Source organism: Salmo trutta, chromosome 24 (genome assembly GCF_901001165.1).
Source record: "Salmo trutta chromosome 24, fSalTru1.1, whole genome shotgun sequence".
NCBI classification, from domain to species: domain Eukaryota; kingdom Metazoa; phylum Chordata; class Actinopteri; order Salmoniformes; family Salmonidae; genus Salmo; species Salmo trutta.
In genome coordinates this window covers 21606431-21620355 of record NC_042980.1, presented here as the reverse complement: position 1 = coordinate 21620355, position 13925 = coordinate 21606431, and the positions used below count along the sequence as shown (strand labels likewise).

The 13925-nt window shown below is 44.1% G+C and overlaps 1 protein-coding gene across 1 annotated transcript in view; it reads right to left on the bottom strand.

Annotated features, from left to right (window-relative positions):
• Positions 1–13925, bottom strand: part of dgkg (diacylglycerol kinase, gamma) — a 165132-nt gene that overhangs the window by 15645 nt on the left and 135562 nt on the right. Inside the window, exons 25-26 of the mRNA XM_029711460.1 lie at positions 13860–13922; positions 10426–10627 (exon numbers count right to left, since the gene is read on the bottom strand). Coding sequence (XP_029567320.1) covers positions 10426–10627; positions 13860–13922 — 265 coding nt within the window. The remainder of the gene's footprint in view (positions 1–10425; positions 10628–13859; positions 13923–13925) is intronic.

The following is a 13925-nucleotide window of genomic DNA, read 5'->3' as shown; positions in this document are numbered from 1 at the left end:
TTCAATTGACCCCCTCCCTTTTGTACACTGCTGCTACTCGCTGTTTGTTTGTTACCTATGCATAGTCACTTTGCCCCCACCTACATGTACAGATTACCTCAACTAGCCTGTACCCCCGCACACTCACTCTGTACCGGTGCCCCCTGTATATGGCCTCATTATTTCATTCTTATTGTGTTACTTTTTATTTTAGTCTACTTGGTAAATATTTTCTTCTTCTTGAATTGCACTGTTGGTTAAGGGCTTGTAAGTAAGCATTTCACGGTAAAGTCTACACTTGTTGTATTCGGCGCATGTGACAAATAAAGTTTGATTTGATTTGAATTAACTTTTAACACGGCACACCTGTTAAGTAAAATACATTCCAGGTGACTATCTCATGAAGCTGGTTCAGAGAATGCCAAGACTGTGCAAAGTTGTGATCAAGGCAAAGGGTGGCTACTTTGAAGAATCTCAAATAAAAAATATATATTTAGATTTGTTTAACACTTCATAGTTTTGATGTCTTCACTATTATTTTACAATGTAGAAAATAGTAAAAATAAAGAAAAACCCTGGAATGAGTAGCTGTGTCCAAACTTTTTACTGCTACTGTATATATCTCAATCAAATCACAACTTCTGTGCATTTACTAATGACAGAAAACTGGGAATTGTTCTGGGTGAGGAAGAAATCACAAATATTACTGCCAGATATGTATATGATTGCCATAGCCTGAGGGACATCCCATGAACATTAATTCCCTGAAGTATTTACATTGTATATAACTTACAAGTGATACACCGTGTAACCATCATCCATGTACATTTTGTTTTAAATGTTTACATTTTTTCATAATCATATTTGTATTGAATTAAATGTATCAACCAAAGATTACACAATACAACAGCAGTAGTGTTGTACCTGTATACATGATTATTATAAACTGGATTTCATTATCCTCATTGCATTTACTGAAATGCTGTGCCACTATACGGCTTTGGCAATATCTACAAATTGTATTTCAAGCCAATAAAGCAATGAGAGAGAGAGAGAGAGAGAGAGAGAGAGAGAGAGAGAGAGAGAGAGAGAGAGAGAGAGAGAGAGAGAGAGAGAGAGAGAGAGAGAGAGAGAGAGAATCACCATGATACTTTTTTCTCTCCTCTCCAATGTTTCCCGCTCCATCAGATCTGAGCTGCTGTACTGCAGCGCTTCGACACAATGAGGTAGAACTAATAATAGAGCAGAACAGAGCTCTTACATAACGCAGAAACCCAGTGCATTGTGGGATGGATGGCGGGTAGCTGGCCAAACGACTTTTGCTCTTGCCGTGCCACAGGCAAACACACGCTGGGTATAGTACAGAGATGCTCAACAATTAGGTTAAGACTAATGTGATGCAGTGAAACATACTGTTCACAAAACAGTTCAATGGACTACATTTTTGAATGGGATGTGTGTGTGAGAGAGAGGAGAAAAGGAGAAATATGAAACAGTTCTACAAAATAATGTTTGGGGATTGTGATCAGTCCTTGGCAACCAGTCCTGCTATTCTCCACACCAGTTCAATAGTTTCATAATGAACCACTTGGGTACAATTGCTTTGATGATACTATATGTAGATGTGAACCCCCTGATAACAACCAGAACAGCCCCTAAGTACAGTACTTGTTCCAATAATTGCTCTGGTATTTATTTATAAACTAGTGTGTGTTGTTGTTTCCTTCCTCTGTCCCCTAGCTCCTGGCTCAGTCCGGCTGTCATTGTCTCAGGGTGGCCGCAGTGGAGGCCGGAGTGAGGACAGATGGTCAAGAGGAACTAGACCCCACCGTGAAACTGTTTCTCCGGTAAAGTAAAGGTGCGTGGGCAGTAAAGGTGTGTGGGCAGGTGTGGCCTGCTTGGCCCGCTGACAGTATACAGGAATGCTACACATACCCATTATTAGCTCCTCTCCTCCGGCTAACCTAACCTTTCCTACGTCTTCCTTTCTCACATGCTGTATATTTATACACGTTCTGTTCACATAACACATGCTATCTAATATAATAATAATATTCACATACTCTTTAGCTGTCTATGCAGCTCTTGTTAAGATGCTCCAAACTATGTTCTAATGCCATTCATAAACGACACTGATCATTTATGACACAGTTCTCATGGGAAAAAAACGAATTGACCGTCAAACTCTTCAGATATGAGGGACACTTCTGAAAAGGCTCCTATTATCCCATAAGAAAGCCTGGCTCATTGAACCAGAAGTTCTAGACTGTTGTAAGTATGTGCCAGGAAGCAATAGCTCTTCCCACAATCCTCTCTGGCTGGGTAGTTTTATTATAGTTGTATCTATTTCTGTCATGGCAAACAACACAGGAGGGAAATGAAAAATGAACCCTTCTGTTTTAGCTGTGTGAGAGAGAGCAACAACAATAATCTGTATGGCAGAGCCCTGAAATAGCCCACTCTACGGCCATGGACTGACTCAAACTAGGAGCTGTTCAGGGGGAGGGTGGGTGGAGATGACTCCTGCAGGGGAGAGGTTGTGGGAATCTGGCCAGGCTTTAACCTGCAATGGCACACCTTTTACAACACACACACAGAGAGAGAGAGAGAGAGAGAGAGAGACTGAAGAGATAGAGTTGAAGAGGAGGAGGAGGAGGGTGGTAACAAGGGTGCTTCCTGCCCCTGTCCCGGTCACTAAAGGACCCGTCAGCACCTCCTCTCAAGTGTTTCCCTCCTCTGACCATTATCCATTTCCTCCCCATCAACAGCAGTAAATAACCCCTGAGTTAATCTATAGACAGACAGTATTTTACACTCACCACTTTCCTTCCTTGCTCTGTAACTCGAGCTGGCTTGACTCTAGCTATCTCCTGTTCCCAGTTGTGTGACACTTCCATAGGGTGAACCTTCTAGTTGTAGGAGATTTGTAGGAGGTGAATCAGAAATTTGAGGTGTCAGTCTGGAGAATCAGGCCAGCAGGGTTTTCACTCTGTGGTAAACTGACTGATTGTATTATCTGTAGAGCACAGCTTAAAAAAGCATGATCTTATTGCTGCAGAGTAAACAAGTGTCGTCAACAATTAGTCATAAGCTGTACACACACACGTACATGCACACAGCTGTGGTTTCGGGAAATTTCAGGACTTTTTGGATTGTAAAATGCTATCACCATTAAAAATCCTATTTTCCCTAACCCCTAAACCTAACCCTTAACCTAAACCAAACCAAACCTTTAAGCTTAAAATAGAATTTGAACAAATTCAGGACCTGACAAAACCCCTCTTTTCCAAAAAGTTTTTGTTTTCCAACCTTTTCAGGACATTAAGGTGAAATGTTAGGACATTGGGGTCCTGATAATGTAGGAAAACAAGTGCACGCACACACAAACACACACACACACACACTCCTTTCCCTCTGCCTCTCGAAGAGACGTCCTTCTCTGCCCTTCTCTGCATTCTGTTTCCCTGAAGTTAATTTAATAAAGGTTCAACTCTGTGGGATGAAGCTAGACTAAAGCACAACATTCCCTCACATGCACATGCACACACAAACACGCACACACACGCACTTGTGTGCACACACACGTACACAAGAAAGACACACAAACACAGTGCTGCGGAGTAAATCACAATAACCATTAAATTGCATATGCCTAGAAAACATTCAAAATGCAAAACTCCCCATCCACTCACACATATACTGACACAGACACTCACACACATACTGACACACAGACACTCACACACATACTGACACACAGACACTCACACACACATACTGACACACAGACACTCACACACATACTGACACACAGACACTCATACACATACTGACACACAGACACTCACACACAGACACTCACACACATACTGACACACAGACACTCACACACATACTGACACACAGACACTCACACACATACTGACACACAGACACTCACACACATACTGACACACAGACACTCACACAGACACTCACACACATACAGACACACAGACACTCACACACAGACACTCACACAGACACTCACACACAGACACTCACACACAGACACTCACACACATACTGACTCACAGACACTCACACACATACTGACACACAGACACTCACACACATACTGACACACAGACACTCACACACATACTGACACACAGACACTCATACACATACTGACACACAGACACTCACACACAGACACTCACACACATACTGACACACAGACACTCACACACATACTGACACACAGACACTCACACACATACTGACACACAGACACTCACACACATACTGACACACAGACACTCACACACATACTGACACACAGACACTCACACACATACTGACACACAGACACTCACACACATACTGACACACAGACACTCACACACATACTGACACACAGACACTCACACACATACGGACACACAGACACTCACATACTGACACACAGACACTCACACACAGACACTCATACACATACTGACACACAGACACTCACACACATACTGACACACAGACACTCATACACATACTGACACACAGACACTCACACACATACTGACAAACAGACACTCACACACATACTTATACACAGACACTCACACACATACTGACACACAGACACTCACACACATACTGACACACAGACACTCACACACAGACACTCACACACATACTGACACACAGACACTCACACACATACTGACACACATACTGACACACAGACACTCACACACATACTGACACACAGACACTCACACACATACTGACACACATACTGACACACATACACATACTGACACACAGACACTCACACACATACTGACACACAGACACTCACACACATACTGACACACAGACACTCACACACATACTGACACACAGACACTCACACACATACTGACACACAGACACTCACACACATACTGACACACAGACACTCACACACATACTGACACACAAACACTCATACACATACTGACACACAAACACTCATACACATACTGACACACAGACACTCACACACATACTGACACACAGACACTCACACACAGACACTCACACACATACTGACACACAGACACTCACACACATACTGACACACAGACACTCACACACATACTGACACACAGACACTCACATACTGACACACAGACACTCACACACAGACACTCATACACATACTGACACACAGACACTCACACACATACTGACACACATACTGACACACAGACACTCACACACATACTGACACACAAACACTCGTAAACATACTGACACACAGACACTCATACACATACTGACACACAGACACTCACACACATACTGACACACAGACACTCACACACATACTGACACACAGACACTCACACACATACTGACACACAGACACTCACACACATACTGACACACAGACACTCACACACATACTGACACACAGACACTCACACACATACTGACACACAGACACTCACACACATACTGACACACAGACACTCACATACTGACACACAGACACTCACACACAGACACTCATACACATACTGACACACAGACACTCATACACATACTGACACACAGACACTCACACACATACTGACACACAGACACTCACACACATACTGACACACAGACACTCACACACATACTGACACACAGACACTCACACACATACTGACACACAGACACTCACACACATACTGACACACAGACACTCACACACAGACACTCACACACATACTGACACACATACTGACACACACATACTGACACACATACTGACACACAGACACTCACACACATACTGACACACAGACACTCACACACATACTGACACACAGACACTCACACACATACTGACACACAGACACTCACACACATACTGACACACAGACACTATACACTACTGAACACAGACACTCACACACATACTGACACACACTACACATACTGAAAACAACACACTGACACACAGAACCCTCACACACATACTGACACACAGACACTCACACACATACTGACACACAGACACTCACACACATACTGACACACAGACACTCACACACATACTGACACACAGACACTCATACACATACTGACACACAGACACTCACACACATACTGACACACAAACACTCATACACATACTGACACACAAACACTCATACACATACTGACACACAGACACTCACACACATACTGACACACAGACACTCACACACAGACACTCACACACATACTGACACACAGACACTCACACACATACTGACACACATACACTCACACACAGACACCAGACACTCACACACATACTGACACACAGACACTCACACACATACTGACACACAGACACTCACACACATACTGACACACAGACACTCACACACATACTGACACACAGACACTCACACACATACTGACACACAGACACTCACACACATACTGAACACAACACTCACACACATACTGACACACAGACACTCACACACATACTGACACACAGACACTCACACACATACTGACACACAGACACTCACACACATACTGACACACAGACACTCACACACATACTGACACACAGACACTCACACACATACTGACACACAGACACTCACACACATACTGACACACAGACACTCACACACATACTGACACACAGACACTCACACACATACTGACACACAGACACTCACACATACTGACACCACTACACATCTGACACACAGACACTCATACACATACTGACACACAGACACTCACTACACATACTGACACACAGACACTCACACACATACTGACACACAGACACTCACACACATACTGACACACAGACACTCACACACATACTGACACACAGACACTCACACACATACTGACACAGACACTCACACATACTGACACACAGACACTCACACACATACTGACACACAGACACTCACACACAGACACTCACACACATACTGACACACAGACACTCACACACATACTGACACACATACTGACACACAGACACTCACACACATACTGACACACAGACACTCACACACATACTGACACACATACTGACACACAGACACTCACACACATACTGACACACAGACACTCACACACATACTGACACACAGACTCTCATGCAAAACAAAGAGTCACAAAACCCACAGTGCTGTGAGCGTAGTGCAAATAGCAAGCAAGGCAGATGGTTTAAAGGTAAGTCATGAGCTGACAGATTAAAAGCACTGTTAATCAGTGTGCCTGAGGCAAACAAACATTGCTTGACATTTGATGATATCGATTTTTCATTGACCTGAAAAGGGCCTGGAATGCCAGACTGTAATTAGGCTAGTAGTAGGAGCCATGACAGTTCCCTGCTGCGGTGTTCAGGAGTCAGAAATGCAGATGGGGCAACACCAATGATAAGATGGCGTCACATTGAATGTGTGAACTGGAGTGGTTAGCATCCCCGCCTTTTGTTTCATATGGATTGATTTGAGACTGGTTCAGAGACTTAGCTAGATCATTTTCATGCACATTTCGAATTTCATAAATACTGACTCTACCACCGCAAAACACCTTAGCTAAATGTAGAGTTAGGTAATGAATACTTTCTCATTAAAAACCGTTAATATTAGCTACAGGTTTATAGTTTTTTGGTGAGATTGACTCTTTTTTGACTGAGGATGAAAGAGGGTTCAGTGGACGATGGCACCTTTGTGACATTTTTGAATGTTAGGACAGGATATTGTAGCCAGACTTATTTTTATCTCTCCCATGAGTGTTTGCGAGTTATCAGGCAGATCAGTGTAGACGGCTACCTGACGTGAGACAATGATGTTATGGAACTTCACAAGTCACAAAACAGACTATTTGAGAATGAAATGAAAGAATGAAATGTCTTCATGTCACAGTTAATTGGTCAATTACCAAAGTTATTGGCAAAACACTTTCACACCATAGTCCACAAAACAACAACTAAAGCTACTGTGCTCACAGCCAATATGACATTGCGTGAGATGCATTCATATATACTCTGTTTGTGTGTATGCATCTGAGAGGGGACAGCAGGGGACAGGGTTGTCACCCAGTAATCTCTTGAGAGAGAGAGAGGGAGAGAGAGAGAGAGGCTGGGGCGTTGGCGTCGGAGGGAGCGTGTTTAGGTGGTCAGGTGAGAGGGCCCGGGGGGGAGGGTGACAACGTGAGAGCGTACTGTACAGTGTGTTACAGTACGGTAGTGCTGAAGGGCAGGTCATAGAGGATCAACTGTTGCTAAGGCAGCAAGCAGAGCCCAGTGAAGGCTGCCTGGAGGGCAGTTAAAGATTAATGATATGAGTCACACAGCTGGCAGCAGCCTCCTTGTTTGCTCCCTCTCGCTCTCTCTTTCTCTCTCTCCTATTCACTTACTCTTTCTCCCTTCTCTCTAGCTTCCTCTCTCTTCCTCTCTCTAGCTTTCTGTCTTTCCCTCTCTCCACCCCTCTCTCATTTCTCTCTCAGACTCTGGCTTCCCCTCTCTCTCCAGCTTTCTCTGTCTTTCCCTCTCTCCACCCCTCTCTCATTTCTCTCTCAGACTCTGGCTTCCCCTCTCTCTCCAGCTTTCTCTGTCTTTCCCTCTCTCCACCCCTCTCTCATTTCTCTCTCAGACTCTGGCTTCCCCTCTCTCTCCAGCTTTCTCTGTCTTTCCCACTCTCCACCCCTCTCTCATTTCTCTCTCTTTCCGCCTCTCTCTCTAGTTCAGTGGAGCCGGAGGGTCTCCATGGAAACAGGATTCAAACTAGTTCAGTCAGGAACGAGAAGCACAGATGCGGGGTGGTTAAGGAAGAGAGAGAAAGAGGATGGATGAAAGAGGAAGAACGAGGAGGAAGAGTGAGAGTGTCACAGACAGGAAGTGATGTAACACATAGAGGACAAAGAATCTGCCTTTTCACTGCAAGGAATCTGCCATCATCATCATCATCCTCACTGCCATAGTCGTCATCATCATCATCATCATCATCATCACTGCCATCGTCATCATCATCCTCACTGCCATTATTATCATCATCATCCTCATTGCCATCATCATCATCATCATCCTCACTGCCATCATCATCATCATCATGGGGGTGCGGGGCAGTTAAATAGGGGGAGAGGGAGCTTCTGTTTCCCTCTCTCCTTCCCTCCTTCCCTCCTCTCCTCCCCCCTTTCCTCCCCTCATTCCTTTCCTCTTCTCACCTCCTCTCCTCTTTCCTCCTCTCCCCTTCTCTCCTCTCTCTCCTCTTTCCTTCCCTCCTCTCTTTCCCTCCCCTCCTCTCTTTCCCTCCCCTCCTCTCCTCTCCCCTTCCCTCCTTTCCCCTCTTATCCTCTCCCCTCTCAGCAGAGTGAAACAGAGCCGCTAGCCCAGCATCCAGCAGCCCAGCCTCTGAGGCAGTGTTCAGTGTTCTAGGTTAATTCATGGCATCCGAAAACAGCTGCTTGTCACCGACCTTGGCCAGTGGGCGCCAGGTCCTGCAAGCACAGCTCGTCCCCAATGTGTGTGTGTGTGTGTGTGTGTGTGTGTGTGTGTGTGTGTGTGTGTGTGTGTGTGTGTGTGTGTGTGTGTGTGTGTGTGTGTGTGTCAGCGGCTCAGCGCAGCTCGTCCCCAATGTCCTCTGGGACAGATGCTCATGGGGGTCACAACATCACATGGGTGGCGCAACGGTCTAAGGCACTGCATCACAGTGCAAGAGGCGTTACTACAGTCCCTGGTTCAAATCCAGGCTGTATCACATCCGGCCGTGATTGGGAGTCCCATAGGGCGGCACACAATTGGCCCAGCGTCGTCCAGGTTTGACCGGGGTAGGCCGTCATTGTATTTGTACCTATAATTTGTTCTTAACTGACTTGCCTAGTTAAATAAAACATTTAAAATTTAAAAAGAGCTGACATTCTACTGGCTGGTGGGTGAAATTGTGACAGTATGAAACACTTATAAAATGACACTAGAACTGTTTAGTGATCCCTCCTAGTCTCTCACAGACAAGCTTCAACAGAAAGTGCAGGCTAACTCGTTCCATATGGCAAGCCTGGGCTACAGAGCAGAGGGAAGGGAATACAAGACTTCCTTAAGTGTGGAAATGACATAGTGTTTGGCATACAACTACGAGGCTTATGTGGTCAAGAAATGGCAGACCAATCAGACACAATGGATCCTTTGACACCCATTGAACCACATTACACTAAATCCTAATGGCTGAAATCAAGAACATTATATAGTGGTATATTGAAGAGGCCAGAACTGGTCCCACTTCCCACCTTAGGCCTTTTCCCACTACTGAGCCGAGCCAAGCCAAGCTGAACCAAACTGTACTGAGCTGGCCTGGTTATACATCCACATTAGTTACTGGAACTGTTCTGAAAAGGACACGGAAAAGATCAGGATAGTGTGAAAAGGGCACATCACACTGGTGTTGCTGAGGGCGAGTTTAGTTGACTCACCCTGAACACAGAATTTGAGCTCCTTTATATCGGTGACGGTACTGGCGGGCATCCTGTCCGGAACCTTCTTGCTCATGCGGCTGTAGTTCCTCCTCTTCTTGGTCTCGCCCCACAGGTTGGAGCCGCCATGCATGCTGGGTATGTTGAGGACGGCGATGCCTTCCAACGACGTGCTGCTGAGGTCCAGGATGATACCATCACACTGAGGGAGAAAGAGAGAGGGGAAGTGATGGAGGAGGGTAGAGTGAGGAAGAGAGGGGGAGGGAAGGAGAGAGAGAAAGAGAGGGAGAGATAGAGAGGTAGAAAGAGTGAAAGAGACAGAGGGGAGATGAGAGAGAGAGATCATGAACAAATACTTGAGACAATGGCTGAGACAGAACTGTGGACCCTAATAGATAGCCTAGAGTATCTTCAAGGAGGCTTCGCAGCACTGCTACTTGCTAATTACAGGCGCAGCGGTCTAAGGCACTGCATCTCAGTGCTAGAGGCATCACTACAGACAACCAGGTTCGAATCCAGGCTGTATCACAACCGGCCGTGATTGGGAGTCCCATAGGGCGGCGCACAATTGGCCCAGCGTTGTTCGGGTTTGGCCGGTGTATGCCGTCATTGTAAATAAGAATTTGATCTTAATTGACTTGCCTAGTTAAATTTTAAAAAACAGTGTCAAAAAGGGCTCCTCTTCAAAAGGTACTTCGAGATAATTGTATTTTCTGCACATCCATTCAAGGCAAGAACTATAGAGATTACATCCTTGTGTTTTCATTGAAGCTATGCTAATGAATGGTGTCATGTGACAGTATGTTTCATGTGAACCACATACAGTATAAGGCTATCTGATACAGATTGAAAATCAAAGGGGCCTTCCATTGTGATGGAGAATAATAGAATATTGTTTATAACAGTATCCATGTGTGGATATTGGGAGGAGCAATGGTATACAATGAATCATTTTTACAGTAGCATCACAGTGCAAGTTTGTATCAATACATTACATAATGTTGCCTTTGAGCGTTCTACCAGACTGTGTGTCAAAATTCTAGAAGAAAACAACTTCTGATGTCACAGCTAGTGAATAACTAGAAAATGTACATATTCTGCACCATCAAGGGGATGTTGTTTGTCTCAGTTTATCTAAATGGTTGTACCAAAATAACTTGGTTACTTTGACATTGTCAGTCCAAGTATGCACTTTTCCATAAAGTCCCTATCAACAAATGTGTTCAAATAAGCTAATGTAGAAACAGAAAAAGAAAACACATTCACAATATTCAGCGACCACCCTCGTTGAAGCAAATGATGTTTGAATGTACCTCAACCCACAAGTGCTGTCAGAGCAAAGAAATATTTAGGTTTGAGTGCCCATGAAAAACAGTTTCAGGAACACACACAGAATATGACTCACACATACTCTCATGCGTACGACACACACACACACACACACACACACACGCACACACACGCACACAAAAACACTGTCTAGTGCTTTCATTGTCAGTCTACTCTGTGAAGCTTTTAATAGCCCAGTTTAATTACATCTTGCAGGGCGATATAACTTCAGTGGTGAATCCTGCTACACCACATTTCACCACCCATCACTCTCTGCTTCAAGGCATTAAACCGGGGATTTGACTGCTTGGCAGACTGTCTGTCTGTCGGGTCTGTCTGTGTGTGTTACACTCTGAAAATAGTGGAGGCTCCTCAGTGAATTTCATAAAAATAAAAAGTGAAACATTAATAAAGGTATCCTTTTAGGATGCAACTATACTAAATATATTCACGTCACCAAATAATTGATTAAAACACACTGTTTTGGAATGAAGGTCTACAGTAGCCTCACAGCACTCTGTAGGGTAGCACCATGGTGTAGCCGGAGGACAGCTAGCTTCCGTCCTCCTCTGGGTACATTAACTTCAATACAAAACCTAGGAGGCTCATGGTTTTCACCCCCTTCCATAGACTTACGCAGTAATTATGACAACTTCCTGAGGATGTCCTCCAACCTATCAGAGCTCTTGCAGCATGAACTGACATGTTGCCCACCCAATCAAAAGATCAGAGAATGAATCTAATACTAAAAGTGTAAGCTACCGCTAGTTAGCACTGCAGTGCATAAACTGTGGTGAGTAGTTGACTCAAAGAGATAGAAAGACAATAGTTGAACAGTTTTGAACAAATTAATTTATTCCAAAATTAAGGAGAAGCGAGAGAGAGAGAGGGAGCTAGCTATATTTGGTTGTATTGTTTTTGCCTACTCAAACACCTGCCTCAAACAGAGAGGGATGCTATGTTAGCTAGCAGGCTATCCAACACCGGAACTCTTCCAATTCAAGGTAGTCTTTTGATTTTTATTAATTTATTGCAACTGGGGCCCGCTGGTGTAATTGCTAAACTACTTTCTGACTGTACACTGTACTTGTGTTAGTTCTAGTAGATACAGTATGTCGACTATGATGAGACAACGATGTAGGCTGTGTGTAGTGGTTAGCGGTCATTATATGAACGTATTTTCACCTAGTCACAGACAGCTAATGTGTTGTGCACTGAAGTCCACAAGCGAAGGAAAAAAGTGAGAGGAGAGCGTGTAGATAGTTGCGAGAAGGAATTCTATATATAATGAGCAAAGTGATCATGCTGTTTGTATGTGGCTGCTATGAAAGTGAACTGTGTTTGCGTATGATCAGGGGTGTATAGATGCAGTGTGCAAGGCGGTATTGAATGTGTCACTGTCTGTCACCTTGATTACAAAACATTATATCGACCTGTGTACCTAGGTTGTAGCAACCTCCTGATGGGTACAGGGAAAACTTTAGTATCATGTAGAAGCCTAAACCTATATGTTACATTGAGCTGGGTGAATGGAATATGAATGACAGTCATCCAATATGCTGCAATAGAAATAAGGCCATACTCACAAAAACAGTATCATCCTCCCTAATCTTAAACAGCACTGACCGCCACTGTTGTGTGTGTGTGTGTGTCTCATGCAATACAGAGTCATTTACCTGACAGACTGGCTTAATGAAGCCTTCGCTGAGAGATAAGAATAGCTAGCTACCTTCCCCATGGGATTAAAATAATTAGTTTTAATTTCACTTTGATGTCTTTTAAGATGTATTTTTCTGGTTTGCAGGTTAAAGTCTGTCATTTAAAAGAAAATTAAAACAACAGCGATGAACTGTTTAAACTTTGTCATCCCAAGATGTCCATAAGATGTGTTGATAAACAATTTAAATCACCAACTGATCTCCAGCCAAAGTGAAACTCTTGAGAGAGAGAGAGAGACAGAGAGACAGAGAGACAGAGAGACAGAGAGAGAGAGAGAGAGACAGAGAGACAGAGAGACAGAGAGACAGAGAGACAGAGAGAGAGAGAATATAACATTTTGGTGCTGTCAAAAAAAACTCCAGCTAAAGGGAATACCGGTGACTCACCTCCACTTCGATACACTCGTTGAGTTTCTTGCACGTGGCAGAGATGGTCTCTGTGGTGCCAAACTC